At 44.7% G+C, this 21,138-nt stretch overlaps 1 protein-coding gene across 1 annotated transcript in view; it reads right to left on the bottom strand.

The window, feature by feature from the left end:
* LOC126260563 (solute carrier family 2, facilitated glucose transporter member 6-like) overlaps nucleotides 1–19,832 on the bottom strand; it is a 107,970-nt gene extending 88,138 nt beyond the window's left edge. The window contains exon 1 of the mRNA XM_049957897.1: nucleotides 19,817–19,832. Coding sequence (XP_049813854.1) covers nucleotides 19,817–19,832 — 16 coding nt within the window. The remainder of the gene's footprint in view (nucleotides 1–19,816) is intronic.
* Between the last annotated feature and the right edge of the window lie 1,306 nt (nucleotides 19,833–21,138).

Genomic DNA, 21,138 nt, shown 5'->3' with positions numbered 1-21,138 from the left:
GCAGAAGAAGAACGAAGGACGTAAAATGACACAAGTTTTGTTTGTCCTTTGTATGTTGCAAGAAGGCTGCACTGTCCTAACACAGGGAGCCCGTGACCTGAATATGTAGTTAGCTTAACATTTGCAGCACGCAACGGAGTTGTGCCCAGCTGTTTGTACGTGACGTGATTGATCAATGAAACTGCAGCTCTGGTATCGAGCTGGAATGGTATCACGTTGCCATTAATGTCCAAGTCTACAAAAAGTTTATTGTCCTGCTGACGACAAGAGCGACTGTCTCGTGCAACATGAACTGCCACTGGTACAGAAGCACTTGCGACTTGACGGGATTTCCGGCGATTTCGACGCACACTATGTGTGGGACGAACACAGTCACTGTTAGAGAGAGTGGCACTGGGCGGAGTGGAATGAACTACATGAATTTCCATGGGCAAAGGTGCACGAGCCCGAGTATTCTTGGTTCGATGCCGGCGCGAAGCAAAGGGCCTGGAATGGTTGTGAGTGTCCGATCTGAGCTTTTTCTGGCAAACACTTTGAACATGTCCTTTTTTGTTACAGAAAAAGCAAATAGCCTGGCATGACGGGCAATTCTCACGCGAATGTCTAGTAGCACACCGCGGGCATGATTTTAGCACTGCATTTGCTTGCTTGCGCGGCACACGTGGCGGAGAGCTTTGCGGCAGCTGCGCGGACGGGCGCGAGGGCTGTTTACTGTTCTGTGCAGCTCGCCTGGCGGGCCGGTTAACCTGACACACGAGCGGCGAAATTTCAAATGCTTCCTGAGCAAAGTCAAGTGTGTCTTGCTGATCCAATATGTCCATCACTTGTTCAAGGGAGGGATTGACTAGTTTCAAAATCTGTTCCCGTATACGAACATCAGAAACGTTCTGTGCAACTGCATCACGTACCATAGTATCTGAATAAGGGAGTCCACATTCACACTCAAAAGCACAATCCCTAGTAAGGCCTTGCAAGGTTGCAACCCACTCCCTATTAGTCTGACCGGCCATACGTTTTGTACGAAAGAATGTATACCGTTTGGCAACTACATTGGCTGATTCTTTGAAATATGCATCTAATGGAGACAAAATTTCTTCGTAGGACAGAGTTGCTATGTCGCGTCAGGGAAACAATTTGACTATCACACGGTACGTGGACACTCCGACACACGATAATAATAAAGGCTGCCGCTCATTACCTTGAATTCTGTAGGCGGCGAGATGGAATCCAAATTGGCGTGACCACTCCGTCCAACTTTCCAGTGCCGCATCAAAAGGACGAAAAGGTGGTGTGCTGTGGCTGCGTGAGCGGTGAAGCGGCAGCTGCTGCATCGTTTTGCATTGCACGTTGACCCTGGACGAGCTGTCCAAGTGCATCCAATAAGGCCTGCGTCTGCTGGTTCTGCAAGCGATAAAATTCGGACAGTACATCTGGAGATCGTGGCGAAGCCATGACACAAGTAAATTAGGGAAACAGCAAGACGAACGCAAAATCCTTGTCGTCAACTTTTGTGGACTGGAAAGACAGCGAATCCACTAGGACGGGAGGCCGAAGGGCACGCATTTAAACTGGCGTGAGGTCTGGAACAGGTAAAGTAATTGAGACTAGCAAGTAAAGTACATAGCTTCTTGAATACTTAACTTTAATCCATAATTGGTGAACATCGGTCTGACGGTACATGCATCACAAGATAAACAGCAAATGATAATGGCGCCTTGCTAGGTCGTAGCAAATGACGTAGCTGAACGCTCTGCTAACTATCGTCTCGGCAAATGAGAGCGTAATTTGTCAGTGAACCATCGCTAGCAAAGTCGGCTGTACAACTGGGGCGAGTGCTAGGACGCCTCTCTAGACCTGCCATGTGGCGGCGCTCGGTCTGCAATCACTGACAGTGGCGACACGCGGGTCCGACGTATACTAACGGACCGCGGCCGATTTAAAGGCTACCACCTAGCAAGTGTGGTGTCTGGTGGTGACACCACAATCCCTCCTCTCAACTCTGATCCTCACTCCCCCTCCTTTCCTCTGTCCTTTTCCTGGGCTCCCTCTCCCCCCCTTCCACCCTCTTTTTTCCCCACCTCCCCTCTCTCTGCCCCCTTCTCACCCCTGAGTCCTTTTGCATTTCCCTCCTCTGCCTCTTCTCATTCCCTCTCACGTCTGCCCTGCCCCTCTCCCCCCTTACGAGTCCTCTCCCTCCTTGGTTCCCCCCTTTTCGTTTTTTCCTCTCCTCCCTCCTTGTTTTTCCCCCTCCTCCAGATCCCCCCCCCCATCTGCCTTTGGCTCGGGAGTGTCATCTTTGTGCCGCCATTTCCGTGCAGTGTTTTATAGTGAGTGTTTTTACAGTGAGTGTTGTGTGTGTGTCTTTTGGGAAGTGTTGCAAACGGCCATCATACTGTCGCTGGGTGTGATTTTTTATCTCTTGCGAAAAGAAACCAGACTGTCGCTGTGGTTTTTAATTGTGTGTCTACTATGTTACTTGTCTGATCCCTGTGTATTTTATTAACATTGCCAACCCCTTTTGCTTTCTGTTTTAACTTTCCGCATTTTTCCGCCATTTTACACTTTAAGTCACCGTTTTATCGCCTGTTTTTCTTGTTTCTTTTCTTCTCCCGTTTTTTAAAAAAGTCTGTAGCCTGTAGAGCAGCGTACTAAGTTGCTGCCAGCCCGCCCCCTTCGGGGGGAATTCAAAATCAATAAAGGAAAAAAAACTCGCCAGTCAGTTGGTCAGTCAGGTCAGTGCGGGGCAGTCAGTGTCTGTCTGTCGTCAGGAATGCTAGTATGTGTTAGGCCGCCAGTCTGCTCTAGTTTGTTCCGGAAATCGTCATTGGCGGTTGGATCGATCGGTTGGTCGGTCACACACTGGGACACAAGATGACTTGTCCGTCTTGAACGTCGACGCATGTGAGGTCGCCACGTCAGTCCAGTGGGCCGCCCCGTATAGCGAGGGGTAGTGGCTTCGCGGCCGACGCGAGAGCAATAGGAGCCAACCCACGACATCGGTCTGGCCGGTCCTATCTGCGACGCCGTGAGACGGGAGATCGGTGCGACTTCCTGCGTCCGTTGAAGCGGCTGGCAGCGGACGGTTCGGGAGAGCGTTTTGGGGGTGTTGCGCCAGGTCTTCGCCAGACATCGCAGTTTATTAGAACTTAAGTGATTCGTGATGTGTTGTTTCATTTACTTTCTTGGTCAGACTCTCGTCCCCAGCTTGCTCGTCTGTCTCCCGTCCGCATTTGTTAGGCAGTTAGTGTCTGTCTCTCTGTCTGTCTGTCTGTCAGTCTGCCATACGTTAATAGCTGCCTCTTTCATGTTTGTCGGATTTGGTGTTAACGACTTTATTGCTTAAGGTGTAAAGGCCGAATTCCTGAAATATGTTTTTATCTTGCCTATCATCTTGAGAGGCGGTATGTGTGTAATGTAGAGCATGTTTGTACATTTTATCTAAGACTGTATTTCATGGGTTTTTATTAAATGGTCATTTTAGTATATAAAGTACCACCCTTCCACCCTAAGAGTTTTCTTTTTAAAAACAAGTTGCACTTTCGGTGGCAAGTAATTTCTTTTAATGTGAGTGTTTTGTACCATTTCCATCCCTCCTAAGGGGTGCACAGTTTATGTGTTTGCGTGAGTTGTTAACATTTTTAGTTTAAAGTAATCTGGTGTGTTGGGGATTTGCACCAGTATAGTCTTTCAGAGGTTGTTGTAAGCGGTCGTGACTACGGCCGTGTTAACAGGGAGCGGCAATGTTCTCAGCCCGAAAGATCATACAGTAAAAAAAAAAAAAATTCGGCATCTGAATTAATTGTAACTTGATATTTAGAGGGTGCTTTCTGATTATAATTTTTAAATCTATTTTTTTAAGGAAGGGTTCTTAGGAATAAAATTTCCATTTGTTGAAAGAAATTTGTTTTCATCAGTTACCCACTGGCAACTACTTCCACGCTCACATAGTGTAATTAAATGTGTTACTTTTCTTGATGAATCGTTAGTAAATAAATTGTTTAAGAAAAGATTTTGAAAGTAAATTCAAGGTTCAATTTTCTTTATTAATAAGCAATTTTCTTAGTGTCGAGTGCAAGATTAATCCATTGTATCGTTAGGGGGATACAAAATAAAGTGGTCCCCTCACACACCCGGAACTTCCCTGCTGGTAAAAGCCATATGCACTGACGTGGATGCAGCAGTGGGAGATTAATGGACGGTCCAGCTGGCAGGGCTTGCGTGCTCTGTTTGTCTGCGGCTGCCAGGTGCGACATCTAATCTAGACATGGGACCTCACTAGTGCCCGCTGTTATCAGCCTACTTGCCGTCTAGCTGCGAAAGTTATTGCGCAGGCGCCATTGAAAGCTGAGTGAAACACCCATATCCCCGTAGTAAGATGTAATGAGCCTCCTGAGTTGTGGGTGAGGCGGAAGTGTAGAATGGGAAAACGGGCTGGAGGCGCCACTGGAGGTTGTCGTTTACCAGGCATTGGAAGAGTACAGTTCACGGAGCGACAGACGGACTTGAGAGGGAACCCGTAGACATGGCGCTAAAGGATTCCTACAGTAACGGTGAACAATAGGTGTGTCGTGTAGTGACGATAGCACTGAGGGACAAAGATTATGTAACACACTGACTAGAGAGAAACGTTTCCACAACAGTGTAATATACAGTAAGGATGTAAATATTTTCACATTTATTAATAATTCAACAGCTACAATTTCATAATATCATTAATAAACAAGAAAGAAGTTTACGTATTAACTTCCACTTTCATTCAGTATTATTTCGAATAATAAATTCATACATTTCGTGCTTCGAAGCTAATATAGACGTTGTATTTGCGTTAAAGTACTCTAAAAATCTTAGTAACCGGTTATTGTATCAAATTTTGTCGTACCTGTATGGAATCTCCGTACATTAATTTATGAAATTACATACGTTTTGTAAGAACTTCCATCATAAATCAGAAAGGTAGAACAGGATAAACGATGAAGGCTAATTATAGTACTGTAACAGTTCCACAAACGAACTCTACATAGCAGGGGCTATATTTTCCATTTTTTACTAAACTTTTGTGTTTATAACCTTTTAAACTGTAATTCGAGAAAGAAAATATGGTTACAAGACTTAAATTACATTTTATTTTATATTGTTTCTTTTCTAATGTTAGGAAGAGTAATGTTATTCACCTTACGTTACTTCATATTCATAGTCTTAAGCACTCTGTCGCTGTTCGGAGCGTCGCGAAAGCTGACGGTATTTCTGACAGAGGCAGGTCATCTGATGTCTCATGTTCTAAAGCACCGTTCCCGTGTCTATTGTTATTATAAGAGACGGTGGACAAGTACTGTACAGGTTAGTCACAACATTTATGCAAAGAAGCCCACAGAGAAAGTATTTTACACGGTAAGCTTACTGAAATTTTTGTAGTACCTTTGATGCTGTCTTTATAACTCAGATAATTAAGTTACCTGGAGCAAGGACTTCGCCATTCGTTATATATTTTACGTTTGCGCGTACTTCATCTGGAGTTCTCTTCTCTCTCGTCTTTATACAGTGTCGACTGTAAGTAATGGGCTTAGTCTTATGTAAACAACCTGTGATAATACGTCGTTTATTCTTCTGTGCTTATCTCACTAATTTATTTATTGTCTGTATCTTTATGTTCACAGTGTCGTTTGCACAGCCAGTCTCCACCGTCCTTTCTTTGTCTTCTCCAGATTTCTGCCATGCCTCATTGGTGGCCTTTCTCAGATCCTTTGTGGGCCTCATTTTGGCTTGTACACGCTCCTCGCTGGAATGACACTACTACAAAAAGCGAGTCTTTTATACACACACCATATGGTACTCTTACAGACTGCGCAAGAACATGGGAGCTAGATAAAGGAGAGTGGCTAACGGTTTTGGAACTGGATTTGTGGAGAAGTAGTTGTGGCATTTCTAAGATGAATCGTGTGCAAATAATCAAACACAAGAGATTATGAAAGCCAGCAAAACCGTGTTTGATGTAATGTAAGCAAAACAGGTACTTTGAACGGCTGTCTAGAGAGACTCGTATTCTGCTGCGAGTCTACTGGAAAACGCTGACCAGTGTTCTGGCTCAGCAGTGACACGAGTGAGCAGTGCGCTACGTTGTTTGCGATTATTGTCGTAGTGGTGTAGAAACATGTCACCTGTATTCATGTGCATTTTACGCGATCTGTGAACTGTGCTGTGCCCATCAGGTCTGCAAACAGCCAATCGTAGCAGACAGAGCACGGCATCCGATTGGCGAAACCATGTGAGCAGCGTTCGTCTACATCAAACGCTATGAACGCGCACTTGGAAGCACACAGCTGACAGTTCACTCACTCGGTATCACGCGGTGCTCACTCACTGAGCGATGGGCAACAGCTGCACCCCCTCGCCACGTGGGTAAGAAAACGTAGACTCTATCTACACTGATCAGCCAGGTCACTGTGACTTCCTACCTAATAGCTAGTATGACTGCCTTTGGCATGGAGAACAGTGGCGACGCATCGTCGCCGTGGTAGGTCGCTGAGGGGGACTTGGCATCACATCTGCATACACAAGTCATCTGATTCACGTAAATTCCGGGTCGGGGGAAGGGGGGTTGACCTCTGTCGCCACGTTCAATTAATCCCAGATTTCTGCGATTGGGTTCAGATCTGGTGAGTCTAGGGGCCAGCACATCATCTGAAACTGCCAAATGTTTTCCTCAAACCACTCAGTCACTCTCCTGATTTTGTGACACGGTGAATTATCTTGCTGAAAAAAGCTGTCATCTGGAATTATGATAGCCATGAATGCGTGTAAGTGGCCTGCAACCAGTGTCTGATACTCCTTGTTAGCCGTCATGGTACCTTGCACGACCTCATCTGGACTCATGAATGCCCACGTGGATGTTCCTCAGAGAATAATGAAGCCGCCACCAACATCTCTCTGTTCCGCAGTACAGGTGTCAAGGAGCTGTTCCAGGGAGACGACGGATTCGCGCTCGCCCCCCCCCCCCCCCCCAATTGGCGTGATGAAAAGGTATCGGGATTCGTCAGACCATTCAACGCTCTGAAACTGAGCCAGCGTCCAGTGCCGATCGTGCGCCCCAAAAAAAAAAAAAAAAAAAAAAAAAAAAGAAAAAAAAGGTTCAAATGGCTCTGAGCACTATGGGACTTAACATCTGTGGTCATCAGTCCCCTAGAACTTAGAACTACTTAAATCTAACCAACCTAAGGACATCACACACATCCCTGCCCGAGGCAGGATTCGAACCTGCGACCGTAGCGGTCACGCGGTTCCAGACTGAAGCGCCTAGAACCGCACGGCCACACCAGCCGGCTCGCGAGCCCATATCAGTCCTAGATGCCCATGTCGTGGAGTATTATAGGCTGCGGTGGCCCATCGTTATGAGCGTTCGGTGCACTGTGTGTTCAGACACACCTGTAGTCTTCCCAGCGTTGAAGTCTGATGTCAGTGCTGCCACAGTTCACCGCTTGTCTCTTTTTACCAGTCTGCCCCGCCTACGACGTTCGACATATGTAATGACGCCTGGGCACATGTTCACCTTGTATTCAGGACACTCAACACAGCACTCCTCGATCACCTGACAAATCATGCAGTTTCCGTAATGCTCGTGCTGAGCCTCTGGGCCATCAGTAAGATAGATCACATGCCTTCCGCGTTCTGCACACGGACAACACGCTCACTAATACTTCATGCCTCATGCTTGTGTCTCAGCAGCAGTCATTCTTCGGCAGATGACGCTGCCATTGAGTTTATGTTGGTAGTAGGTCGGCGGTCATAATATTCTCTCTTATCAGTCTATACAGCTTCGACACAGCGTACCTGCACTAATGTTCCTGGCAAGCGTTCAAATGCATTTTGAATTCGAATTTTTGTTTAGCTGTATGGAGAAGGTGTGTGCCATGCTTATACTTGAGATTCACAAAGTAAAGCAGTCATTTTAGAAAGAGCGTAACTCCATAAGTGCATATTTTCAGGAAATGTAATAAACTATTTTTATAAATAAGTTCAACGCATATCAAAAGTTGCTTATTGTATTTTAAAGAGTATAATTTATATTAACATATAATATTTATGTTAACATATAACATAACATATTTATATTAACATATAATGTGACTGACGGAACAGCCATGGGTTCGCCACTGTCACCAGCCATAGCTAACTTCCTCATGGAGGATTTCGAAGAACGAGCGTTGAACAATGCTCCCTTACGTCCGTCCTGCTTTTTCAGGTATGTTGACGATACATTTTTAATCAAGCCACATGGCAAGGAGTCACTGCAGCAGTTTGTTGATCATTTGAATGGTATACATCAGAACATAAGATTTACAGTAGAGGTGGAGAAGGATGGAAAGTTACCCTTCTTAGATGTGCTGGTGGAGCGAAAATCAGATGGACGTCTCGGACATTCTGTGAACAGAAAACCGACGCATACAGATTTATATCTAAACGCACGTAGTTTTCACCACCCAGCTCAGAAGAGAGCCATGCTGAATACCTTGGTACACAGAGCAAGGAGTATTTCGGACAAGGATCATCTCTGCTCCGAGATTAACCATCTAACGACGGTATTCATAAAAAATAGATATTCCGATCGTGATATCAGATCTACACTGACGAAGAAACCAAGGAAGGACGCTGTTCGAATAGATCAAGAGGACCAACACATCGCGCGGCTACCATTCTGCGGTGTAAGGACCAGCAAGATCGGCAGAGTCCTGAACCAGCAGGGAATCAGACCAGTCTTCCGGCCACCCAGGAAGATTAAGGAAATGCTGCGACCCGTGAAAGATAATCTTGGCCTGAGAGTACCGGGAATTTACAGCATTCCTTGTGAGTGTGGGAAAAATTATGTGGGCCAGTCTATAACAACTGTTGCCGATCGCTGTGTGGAACATCAGCGTCACCTGAAATACAGGTACCTAGAAAAATCAGCGGTGGCTGAGCACAGTTTGTTAAATAAACATAAGATTTTATTCGATGAAACAAGACTACTTGCTCACGCTTCAAACTATTGGGACTCTGTCATCAGGGAAGCAGTTGAAATTAGACTCTATGAAAATAATTTCGACAGTGACTCCGGTTATGCACTCAGCAATGCATAGAAGCGCGGAATTGATAAAGAAAGAGCGCAGAGGGAGACTTCTTACATTCCTCGCAGTTCTCCCTCGGTTGCGATGGATGGCGCTGCAAGCAACGCTGGATAAAGCGCGCAATAGAAACTATGGATATAGAGGCCGCCACCTCAGTACGCGCCGGTTTCACCGTGACATCATCCAGCCAATGAGAAGCCGTCCACTGCTTATATAAGCGGAAGCCTCACCGGTCCACGACAGTCAGTTTTACCCCTGACGAAGATGACGGAGGTAGTCATCGAAAGCTTGGGATTTTATCCAAATTTGACGCGGCAAGTAAACCGAGAACTTTTTATGCAAGGACTCCATCGCGAAAGACTTCGTAGTCACAACATATAATATTATCACCAACCCATAGTAGATCCAGCCGCAACAGTGATAAAAGTGATAGGGCCTACGTTTCTTCTAAAATTAACTAGAATGTTTGTGAAAACTTACCACTGCAACGTGCTATTGTACACAGCTTTATAATAATTTTACTTTCAACAGCTATGAAAGATATAAAAACTGATTTATACTACAAACTTATACAAACGTATGACTTTAGTAATATATTGACGTTAACATTAACATTAATTAGAGGCATCTAACTTTCTTTTAAATTACGCAACAAAAATAATCTTATGATGCAATCTTATGATGCAAACGCAAGACTGAAAACAATAAAATCAAATTATCAATGATTGTGCAAAATTTCCAAGCAAAATTTCTGATATTTTACTGCAAGATGTTCTTGTTAGCATGTGTTAGCTCCAGCGTTTGACAGCCGCTCTTGTTTGCGTTGAACACACATTTTACTTCCCAGTACCCCGCAGGATGAATTATGTTCCACTGCTGTGTTGATGAACGGTGATGCAACTACAGCCCCTGACAGTCAATATGGGTACTTGAAATGCCTTAATGTTGATATTTATAATGCAGTATGGTTGTCTCTTGGAAGATGTTCGTTCTCTAGTGAATTTACTGTCTTCTTATGTAGAGGAGGCCACAAATTGAATTTAGTTAGATCTTCAACGTCTACCATAGTACCTATATGCTTCCCAGCTACTTTTGACTTTCACATCCACGTTTTGGAAGATAAATTCCATCGCGCTTTGACAAAAGCCTCAGTGCTGGATTTTGTAATGTCTACGACAGGATGCTTTTTCTTAAACATCTGTAACACGATTTTCACATTTAACTTTGCATCAAGGTAATTTTTAACCTAAGAGGAAAAATGAGTCTGTTTTCTTGGAAAAGACCGAATATGTTGATGAAAGAGCATCTTCATTTCGAGCGGTTTCGAATTTAGTGAAGGGGTGGGAGGGGGGGGGGGGTTCTTTCCTCTTAAAGCAAATGGAGGCTTACCAGTGATCAACAATTTTCTTAGACGACGGAGTCTACTGTCACCCTTGAGATCACGGACTTTCTTTCATCGTTGAGTATGATGAAGTACTAAACTGTGACTATGGTCTTTTAACGTTGTAACATACGGTGAGATCTTGTATATAACCTATTTGACACACACAGTGGTTACGGTTAGTACTAGCCACCCCACAAGTTGGGAAACGGGGCCAAATTTCTAGTAGTTTACTGTCGAGTTGAGATTTTCACAGATGTTTTATTCGTATCTTACGGAAACTAGCAGTACGGCAATAAACAGCCTTTTAAACACGCCGCTAACGGGAATCAAGGAATTTATAGCAATACAACAATTTAAAAATTAAAAAAAAACACAGAAGCTAGCAGTACGGCAATAAACAACCTTTTAAAACACGCGGCTAACGGCAATCAAGTAATTTATAGCAATATAACAGTTAAGAAAATGTTTTTTAACATAGATGCTAGCAGTACGGCAATAAACTACCTTTCAAAACACGCTGCTAACGCCAAACAAAGTAATTTATAGCAATACAACAATTTACAAAAAATTTTAAGAACATTAGTAAACAGGCTTCTAAAGTAAATACAGAACTTTGTTAATAAAGTACGGTGAGGTAGTGAAGCTACCAACACAGTCGTTAAAAAAATTAAACAAGTCTCAGCAAACACACGATTAATGGCAATAAAAGGAATTTACAAACTTGGAGGAATTTAAAAAAATTCAAACAAAAGTGTCCTGGAATATCATTAGAACATAACAGATATGACGGGCCCGTGTAAGGCGGCCACAAATCACCCACTCAGGGATGCTCAGGCTAGACAGGATACTGACCAATTTAAATACGCCCGTAAACACAATTGCTACTCTCAGGCTGGTCACTGCACCGACTTTTAGCCAGCGAAAAGTTGTTATAAGAGGGCTTAACTTGCTGACAGAATTGGAGCTAACCTCGTGCAAGGAAACATTACACCACACAGTCCTGAATGAGCGACCACATGATCAACCAACAACAAGCATGAATTTACTCATAACACACGGCAGAATAGCGAAACAGTTAAACTTGCAAAACTACACCTCCCATCGGACAGTAACGAGAGGAGGAGGAAAGGTCACTGTTTTCAATTACACCGGTGCCAGGGACAGGAAACCCGGTCGCCGGATGTCACAAGGCAGAAGAGACACTGGTTACACAAAATTATTACTTAATGATGAGACCTTCCACGAACTTAACTTGTAATTATGCTCGAACAGGCAGTACACGACCTCCGATGGTAAGGATCCACACATCTGACCGCGCACGCGTCGCCAGCGTACCCAACACGCCACGGTCACGCGACAACACGGTCTGTCACCGGAGTTCACGTCTTCTCTGCAACGTTGAAGGGTAGTGACCGTTTCTTCATGTTAGTTGTCTCCTTTTAAACTCCAGTGTTGAAACAGAGGATTTAAAGAAGCTTGTTAACGTTCCACCAAGGCGAAATGAACAGCAACTACCCGTGGGGCGATTCTGTATACAACCAACACGCGGGGAGCTCTTCCGTCAACTCGACCCGCTCGTTACACACAACCGACATAACATTACGTGGCGACTCGGTGCAACCGACCACGCCTGCTTCGCGCTGGAGAGGCACACTCCCTCCCATGTCCACCACACTCTCTGCGCGCAACGCCACTACTTCCGCGCCACAACCCGAGGTTACAACCGGTCAAAGATCTCCCTTCCTTCATAGCAGTTTCCCGGAAGCAAAAACGCAGATATCGACAGCAGAGGGAAAGGACAACGAAGCAGCCACTTAATGACAGACAACACATCAAACAAACATGTCAGGGGAAGAAAAGGAAAACGAATGCAATCTAAACACCAGGTGTAGCACGAGTCGATACACGGCTCACTATTCTTCTTTGCTCTTGAAATTATTAAATGTAGCAACAAAGATGCCTGACGAAACATATCAACATTATCAAAACATGCTTTCTCGGAACTGTATTTCCCAACTGTTTTTCTTTGCGAAATTGTTTACGCTGCATATTCTATGTATTCACTTCCTTCAACACATGCTATTATTTTAATCACCTCGCCCTTGTACTCAGCTTCATTCTTCACACACCTGTTTAGTTTTGTGTAGTTTTTCTCTATCGTACAATTTTAAGATAAAACTGCTACCAACCTGCACGGTGTAATCAAATAAGATAACCAAGACCAAGAACGTTCTGCTATCTGAAAGACAAATCTGTAGAGTACTTCGACAATGACAATTACTAGAATAAACAGATAACACAGCACTGCCAACAGAATCACTTTAATATTAGAAACACCAGAACTACAGAAGCTACGCTGTTTCTAAAACTAACACAAACTTACCGCACACAAAAAAACATAAACAGGTAGATGAAAATTACTTCGTTCTATACAGAATGATGCGGCTACCCTTAAAGAAGCGCTGTACATAAATGACTCATTTTGCATAAAATGTGATGTTACGCTGTTCCTAAAATGACCGATTTTAGTATTAGCAGGTTGTAAAGAAAATTGAAGTGATAACCGAATGCTGAACGTTATTGAGGGTCATTGTTTCACAAGCGGAACTGTGTATTTCCGTGAAATAATAACTGAAAAATTAATGCTTGGTTTCAGTCAGTTACTAAAATCGCCGGCCGCGGTGGTCTCGCGGTTCTAGGCGCGCAGTCCGGAACCGTGGGACTGCTACGGTCGCAGGTTCGAATCCTGCCTCGGGCATGGATGTGTGTGATGTCCTTAGGTTAGTTAGGTTTAAGTAGTTCTAAGTTCTAGGGGACTGATAACCACAGCAGTTGAGTCCCATAGTGCTCAGAGCTATTTGAACCATTTGAACTAAAATTGCGCCGACATTTATACGTATTGTGAACAGACCAAAATAAAAAGATTTACGTTGAGAAATGCGACAACTGTAATTGTCGTCTTCGATTATAATTGACAAAAAAAGTTCAATCCAGCTACAACGTAGGCTTTCGTGAGAAAATCGAGTGAAAGAAGTAGCAGGACTCGTTACATTTAACTATATTAAGAGAAAGAGAGAGGAAACATGAGGTGTAGTCGCGAAAAGAGATCGGTATTATTCGAATAGATTTCTATCTAGATAGTTATTGGAATAAGTCGAGCATTCAAAAAAAAATTATTCGCCAATAAATAATACGTAAATTAAATAACGAGTAACATATAGAGCCATCGAATTTTCTTTGTTTACTTCTAGTGCAGAATTATTATTTGTTCGCTTGGCTCAGTGCACTTTCTGTTTGATAAATAACATTCTGATGGTTTATCCAGAAATGTGCCTTCCTGGCTCAGAGGTTTAAGTTCCAGATTAGAAAACGTAGGCTTACGGTTCGATCCTGGTTGGTACTACGACTTTCATTGTTCTTATAGCTTCTTTCGCCAACAACAATGACAATAATGTCCTGTTGAAATGTAGATCCCCCTCTAACTGACATCATAACTCTGTCCAGAACTGGGAGGAAGTCAAGGGCACACCACCAGGGCTATTACGGCACTGTAGTGCCGAAACCAACCTTCAAGTTGAGCACAGCTTTACTTGATGTACAGTGTAACAAGTGGAACATAAAAATGCCTATAGGCGGACGGCCTCAGCAGTTTGGGATGTAACGCCCAAGGCGTCCGCAATGTGATACAACCAATTTAGTCAGAAAGCTGACGATTAGTCATTGCGGATCAGCTGAGCGTGATGGACGTGAAATATGCTATGCATTTTTCTCATAACAAATGTACTTTAATATAATAATAAAAAATATTTTCATATCGTTTTACTTGATTTATGTGTTGTGGACTATAAGTTCAGATGTTGGAGCATACAGAAAGTATAGTGACTCATCTATTTTTAAGGAAACCATTTTTGTACACGAATCTCGTTAGCAAAAATTTACGAATATCAGAGCAAAGCCGCACGTCAAACGAGAGAGTACCAATTCTGTGTGTCATTGTCGGAGAAGAGGCATTTGGTGTACTATCTGAAAATTTTATGCGTCCTTTTGGAGGGAGGAAATTAACAAACAATAAAGGAACCTTTAAAGCGATTGTCAGTTGACTGCCCCAGACAGCCAGTCTAGTCCGTTACAGCCCTTACACTAGAAACTCGGCCCACTTCAGTTGTCTCTGCGCCTGCCAATATGTCTCCCGCTACTAGTGCTAACATGGCTCAATAGCTCCACGTATGCAGCCAGCGACGGGAACACAGCCATCACAAACTCTCAATCTTCATTATCTTTCTTAGTTTAGTAACACTATTGAATGTGCGGGTTTCCTTGATGTAATTTTACTATTCGTGGTTGTAGAGCTACAAAATGAGTGAACCAAGCAAGAACTCAGTGGTTTCTAATGACCAACATCAGCAGCATTTTAATCTAACGTCTCCTAAAACGTTTATAGAATGTGCCTGGATATCAAATGTCATCCAAACTGGGGGTAAACTTGCCGTTAAATATGGAATGGTTTTCTGATTCAACATCTGTCTCTACAATTACGCATATCTTAGACACTGAAAATTTTAGAAGAGGCACGGGTTTGAGCACATAGAAGAATATGTAATATTGCAGTACATTTGCAACTTGTGAAAGCGTCAGGAGATGATAGTAACATACCAGCTGCAATTGTTACAGCAAAGTCTTACCCACAAGTTAAAAGCAAGTACTTCACCTCTGTTTCTGTCCTTGATCGAGAGAGACATCAACGAACGTCAGACATATAATAGCCAAAGACATGTCAATGTTAATTACTTTCGAATGACAGTACGGTGTGAAAAGAGGATTTTGTTTGGAATGTGATTTAAAAAGTGCAGTGAAAGTGGAATTACTATAAATCATTTGCAAAACACTACAGAAGAATGGATGATTGCTTAATTTTTACTTAAGAAGTTTAAAGTCATCCATTGAAGCTATAATATACACGAATTCAGTAGTGCGCTGCTTGTATGGATCGTGTTTTCTTTAATGTCACAATAGTAATTCTCCGTAAATCAAAAAAATGTTTCAAATGGCTCTGAGCACTATGGGACTCAATTTCTGAGGTCATCAGTCCCCTAGAACTTATAACTACTTAAACCTACCTAACCTAAGGATATCACACACATCCATGCCCGAGGCAGGATACGAACCTGCGATCATAGCGGTCGCGCGGTTTCAGACTGTAGCGCCTAGAACCGCTCGGCCACCCTGGCTGGCAAAGACGTAAATCAAATAAAGTTTCTGATGAGTCACTTCAAAAACGTGATGTACTGAAAACTAGTTTAAAAGAAACTAAAAGTAGATTCGTTGAATAAATGACAAGGAACTGTAGCCATATTTTCAATTAGTTTTGAAATTTACCTATTATTCTTAACACTTTTTATTCAGAGATGACGAATAAGTGTTTTTATTCGTGTAAGTTAATAATGTTTCGAATAATATTTGTTATTTATGCATAACAAGTAATAATTTATATCTGTATTCGTTATTTATCATTCGCATAAATTTCGCCCAAGTCTAGCGCTACGTGAAGCGTATCGCACAGGTGCACACTGGAAATTTGCAACCCATATGCAAGTGAGTACGGGCGCGTGAAATCCACGTGGCTGTGGACAAGCCATCATGCGGCTTTGTCAGCCGCGTGGCTAGTATACATGCGCTGTCATTAGCGTCGCCAGTCTTTGGCAGCTTCCGCCGATGTTCCTGAAGCGTATTCGCGCACTCACTCACACAGCCCAGGCACGTGCTGGCCACGCGGATAAGCCACGTGACTCCAGGACTACAGCACAAGTTGATGTACGAAAGGAAACAACTGTGTTAGGTCAACGGTTACTGCATAATGTGAAAAGGACTAAATGTGAAGTAAAACAGAGACTGTTTCATTCGTCTGTTTTAATGTAAAAGTATTAGCCTTTTTTAAAAAAACTTTTTGTGTATTTTACCTCAAGATGACAGCGTGCTCTCGAAACACGTTGTGTGATTGTGATCATGGTTGAGTAAATTTTTAAAATTATGCTAACTGCTTCAGGCAACACTGACCCAGTGACTAACCTTGATAGATAATCTGAAGAAGGACAAATAGATGTTTATAGCATTTATACATTTAAAGGAAGCTTTTGACAGTGTGGCTGGACTACATTCTTTGATATTTTGAAGATTGCAGGGATACAATGCAGGGACTGAAATGTTATTTACAACTTGTATATAAGTGTCGAAGGATGTGACAGGGAAGACATAATTGAGAATGAAGTGAAATACGATGTTATTCAATCTGTACGTTGAGCAAGCTTTGAAAGAAACAAATAAGAAAGTTGGAAATGAAATTAGAGTTCGGGGAGAAGAAATAAAAACTTTGTGGCAAAAGAATTCAAAGAGTAGTTGAACGAAATAGGCAGTGTCTAAAAAGAGATTATAAGATGCATAGCAACAATAACAAAACAACGGTAACGACATGGGTCGAATTACATCATGTAGTGCTGAGGGAATGAGCTTAAGAAATGAGACGCTGTAAACAACAGATGAGTTTCACTACTTGGGCAGCAAAATACACTCCTGGAAATTGAAATAAGAACACCGTGAATTCATTGTCCCAGGAAGGGGAAACTTTATTAACACATTCCTGGGGTCAGATACATCACATGATCACACTGACAGAACCACAGGCACATAGACACAGGCAACAGAGCATGCACAATGTCGGCACTAGTACAGTGTATATCCACCTTTCGCAGCAATGCAGGCTGCTATTCTCCCATGGAGCCGATCGTAGAGATGCTGGATGTAGTCCTGTGGAACGGCTTGCCATGCCATTTCCACCTGGCGCCTCAGTTGGACCAGCGTTCGTGCTGGACGTGCAGACCGCGTGAGACGACGCTTCATCCAGTCCCAAACATGCTCAATGGGGGACAGATCCGGAGATCTTGCTGGCCAGGGTAGTTGACTTACACCTTCTAGAGCACGTTGGGTGGCACGGGATACATGCGGACGTGCATTGTCCTGTTGGAACAGCAAGTTCCCTTGCCGGTCTAGGAATGGTAGAACGATGGGTTCGATGACGGTTTGGATGTACCGTGCACTATTCAGTGTCCCCTCGACGATCACCAGTGGTGTACGGCCAGTGTAGGAGATCGCTCCCCACACCATGATGCCGGGTGTCGGCCCTGTGTGCCTCGGTCGTATGCATTCCTGATTGTGGCGCTCACCGGCACGGCGCCAAACACGCATACGACCATCATTGGCACCAAGGCAGAAGCGACTCTCATAGCTGAAGACGACACGTCTCCATTCGTCCCTCCATTCACGCCTGTCGCGACACCACTGGAGGCGGGCTGCACGATGTTGGGGCGTGAGCGGAAGACGGCCTAAGGGTGTGCGGGACCGTAGCCCAGCTTCATGGAGACGGTTGCGAATGGTCCTCGCCGATACCCCAGGAGCAACAGTGTCCCTAATTTGCTGGGAAGTGGCGGTGCGGTCCCCTACGGCACTGCGTAGGATCCTACGGTCTTGGCGTGCATCCGTGCGTCGCTGCGGTCCGGTCCCAGGTCGACGGGCACGTGCACCTTCCGCCGACCACTGGCGACAACATCGATGTACTGTGGAGACCTCACGCCCCACGTGTTGAGCAATTCGGCGGTACGTCCACCCGGCCTCCCGCATGCCCCTATACGCCCTCGCTCAAAGTCCGTCAACTGCACATACGGTTCACGTCCACGCTGTCGCGGCATGCTACCAGTGTTAAAGACTGCGATGGAGCTCCGTATGCCACGGCAAACTGGCTGACACTGACGGCGGCGGTGCACAAATGCTGCGCAGCTAGCGCCATTCGACGGCCAACACCGCGGTTCCTGGTGTGTCCGCTGTGCCGTGCGTGTGGTCATTGCTTGTACAGCCCTCTCGCAGTGTCCGGAGCAAGTATGGCGGGTCTGACACACCGGTGTCAATGTGTTCTTTTTTCCATTTCCAGGAGTGTAACTTATGATGGCTGAAGTAACAACGGCAACAACAAGAAAAGAAATTCTGAAAAAGGAATTATCTAACTTATCATATAAATTAAGTGTTAGTATGTATTTTCTGAAGGAATATACACTGTGGAGAAAAATTGTGTCACGAAACTTTAAGCCCAGATAGCTGACGCCAGGATCAATTAAAATTATTAATGTTCTGTAGCTCGACATATACCATTTTTAAACTACGGAAACTTGGGGCCACGAGCTCCGATTGGCCGTGGGATTGCCCTGCTGCCGTTCGTCGGTTGACGTCCCTTTCTTTATGTGTGAACCGACAACCATAGCGCTGCCCGTCAACCGACGAACGGCAACAGGGCAATAACGCGGCGAATCGGAGCGTGGTGCGAAGTTTTCGTAGTTCAAAAATTGTGCGTGTCGACCTACACAACACTAGTAATTTTGGTTGCCGTTGGCATTGGCTATCCTGGTTCAAAATTTCGTGACACAATTTTTCTCCAGCCTGTGTAAGTAGGTCGAGCTTCTACAGAATTTAAAAGTGCACGATCGAAGAGAACAGAAACTGTCGAAACGTGGTGCTATCGAAGGAAGCTGAACACTAGGTGGATAGATCGGAAAGGAAGAGGCATGCACAAGGGAGAGTAGCGTGGAGAGCTGCATCAAACCAATCTTCTGACTGAAGAGCATAAAAACAGCAGAACAACAACAACGGATCGAATAACAAGTGAGGAGTTGCTGAATCGGATTGGAAAAAGAAGAAACACGTAGCGCAACTTGCCTAAAGGAAGGGATCAGTTTGTAGGACACACTGTGAGTCATCAAGGAATTGTTAATATTGTAATGGCAGAAAGTGGTGGGGGGCGGGGGGGAGAGGAGGGGAGGGGGAATTGAAGAGCGAGACCAAGGCTTCAATATAGTGAGCAGGTTTAGTTGGATATATTGGCAAGGAGAGTGCATCAAACCAATCTTTGGACAGAAGACCACAACCAAAACAATATCTGTGTGCACCAGTAGTTCTTGTGTCTGAGAACCCCAATGGTATTGTCCATTCTGCGGCTAGATGACGATTAAATGAATGGAAACAAACAGCGAAACATGTATTAGACTCAGGTGCTTGTGCTTTCCAGTCGTGAGAAAGAAAAACCACATACACTACGGTCGCAGGTTCGAATCCTGCCTCGGGCATGGATGTGTGTGATGTCCTTAGGTTAGTTCGGTTTAATTAGTTCTAAGTTCAAGGCGACTGATGACCTCAGAAGTTAAGCCGCATAGTGCTCAGAGCCATTTGAGAAACCACGTGACTGGCGGAGCAAAACATGCATAGGGCTCATGTCATCGATATCCCATCCACTGACCTGTGAAGATCTCCATTACGTGTCATTCTGCCAGACTACGAAAAGCTGCTCTTTTCATTGTTGCTCTCTGCCTGTTAATCCAGACAGATTGGTAACACTTTATGACGTAGTACGTTTCACGCTTGGTCTTTGTTTGGGTAATGGCTCCTTTTGTGAGTCTGGCCGCAAACGACGACCTGACACAAACTGATCCCTTTGGTGCCTACAAATCAATTCCCTTCGAGCAATCGCAGTTCTTATTTATGTCCAAACCAACTGAAAACCTGTGGTGTATGGATTCCTCTCTGAAGGAGACGTCCTGTTTTATTTCATATTTTACGTACATTGTGGTGCAATTGAGGCAACGGGCTTGCCATAGTGGTAACACCGGTTCCCATCAGAAGTTAAGCGGTGTCGGGCTTGGCTAGCAACTGGAGGGGTGACCGTCCGGTCTGCTGAGCGCTTTTGGCAAGTGGGGCTCACTCAGTCCTTGTGAGGCAAATTGAGGAACTACTTGACTAAAAAGTAGAGACTCCGGTCACAAAGACTGAAAGACTGACAATGGCATACCAGCATCCAGTGACGCCTATAGGCTGAGGATGCCACGGAGGTAGACCAGTACCGTTGGGTCTTCTCAGACCTGTTCGGTCGTAGTTTTTGCTATGGTGTAATTAAAACTGAATTTCTCTGCAATTTCAGTTGTCTACCAGTATGCGTAAGAATCCAAGCTAAGAAAAGGGAAAAGGAAATTCCTTGTGCGCCTTGAATTTAAAATCGGCGGCATAGGCCATCGCAGTGACGCATGTCTCTGGTCAGGGGGCAGCCTCGGCGGCGTTTGTGCTGCAGCTGTCGATGTGCCGAGGTGAGCTGGCTCGCCGCGAAATATTGGAGGTCAGCGACCTGCTCCGCTGCCAGTGAGGAAACGTCTCTCGGAAGCCATTGCTGTGACCGCAGGGAGCGATCGGGAAGCCTGCGGCGCGTCGCCAGCTGTCACCCCAGTGCATGACTGCTGAGTGTCGGAGGCCGAGGCTGAGGTAATGAGCTGCGCTTCAAGGCGGCGATAGAGAAGCAGGAGGTGCCGTGACGTCAAGGAAAGCCTCCCTCGCTAGCCGTGGGGCAATTGACTGACAAGTCGAGGGGTGGCGCCGGGACTGAATTGGGCCATTGGCCCGACTCGTCTGAAACGGCAAAGCGGGCCGGAGGCGTCGCGGTGGCCGCAGTGGGAGCTACAGGGATGGAACGAGAGTCAGGTGGTGGTCAACCGAGGAGAAAGGTACAAACTCCACTGTACAGTTAATGTGCTGAACTGGGCATTGAATTCACCAATTGTCGCCGAGGGGAAC

Source organism: Schistocerca nitens, chromosome 5 (assembly GCF_023898315.1).
Source record: "Schistocerca nitens isolate TAMUIC-IGC-003100 chromosome 5, iqSchNite1.1, whole genome shotgun sequence".
NCBI lineage: Eukaryota > Metazoa > Arthropoda > Insecta > Orthoptera > Acrididae > Schistocerca > Schistocerca nitens.
Note: the sequence above shows the minus strand (reverse complement) of the source record. Positions and strands in the feature narration are given on the sequence as shown.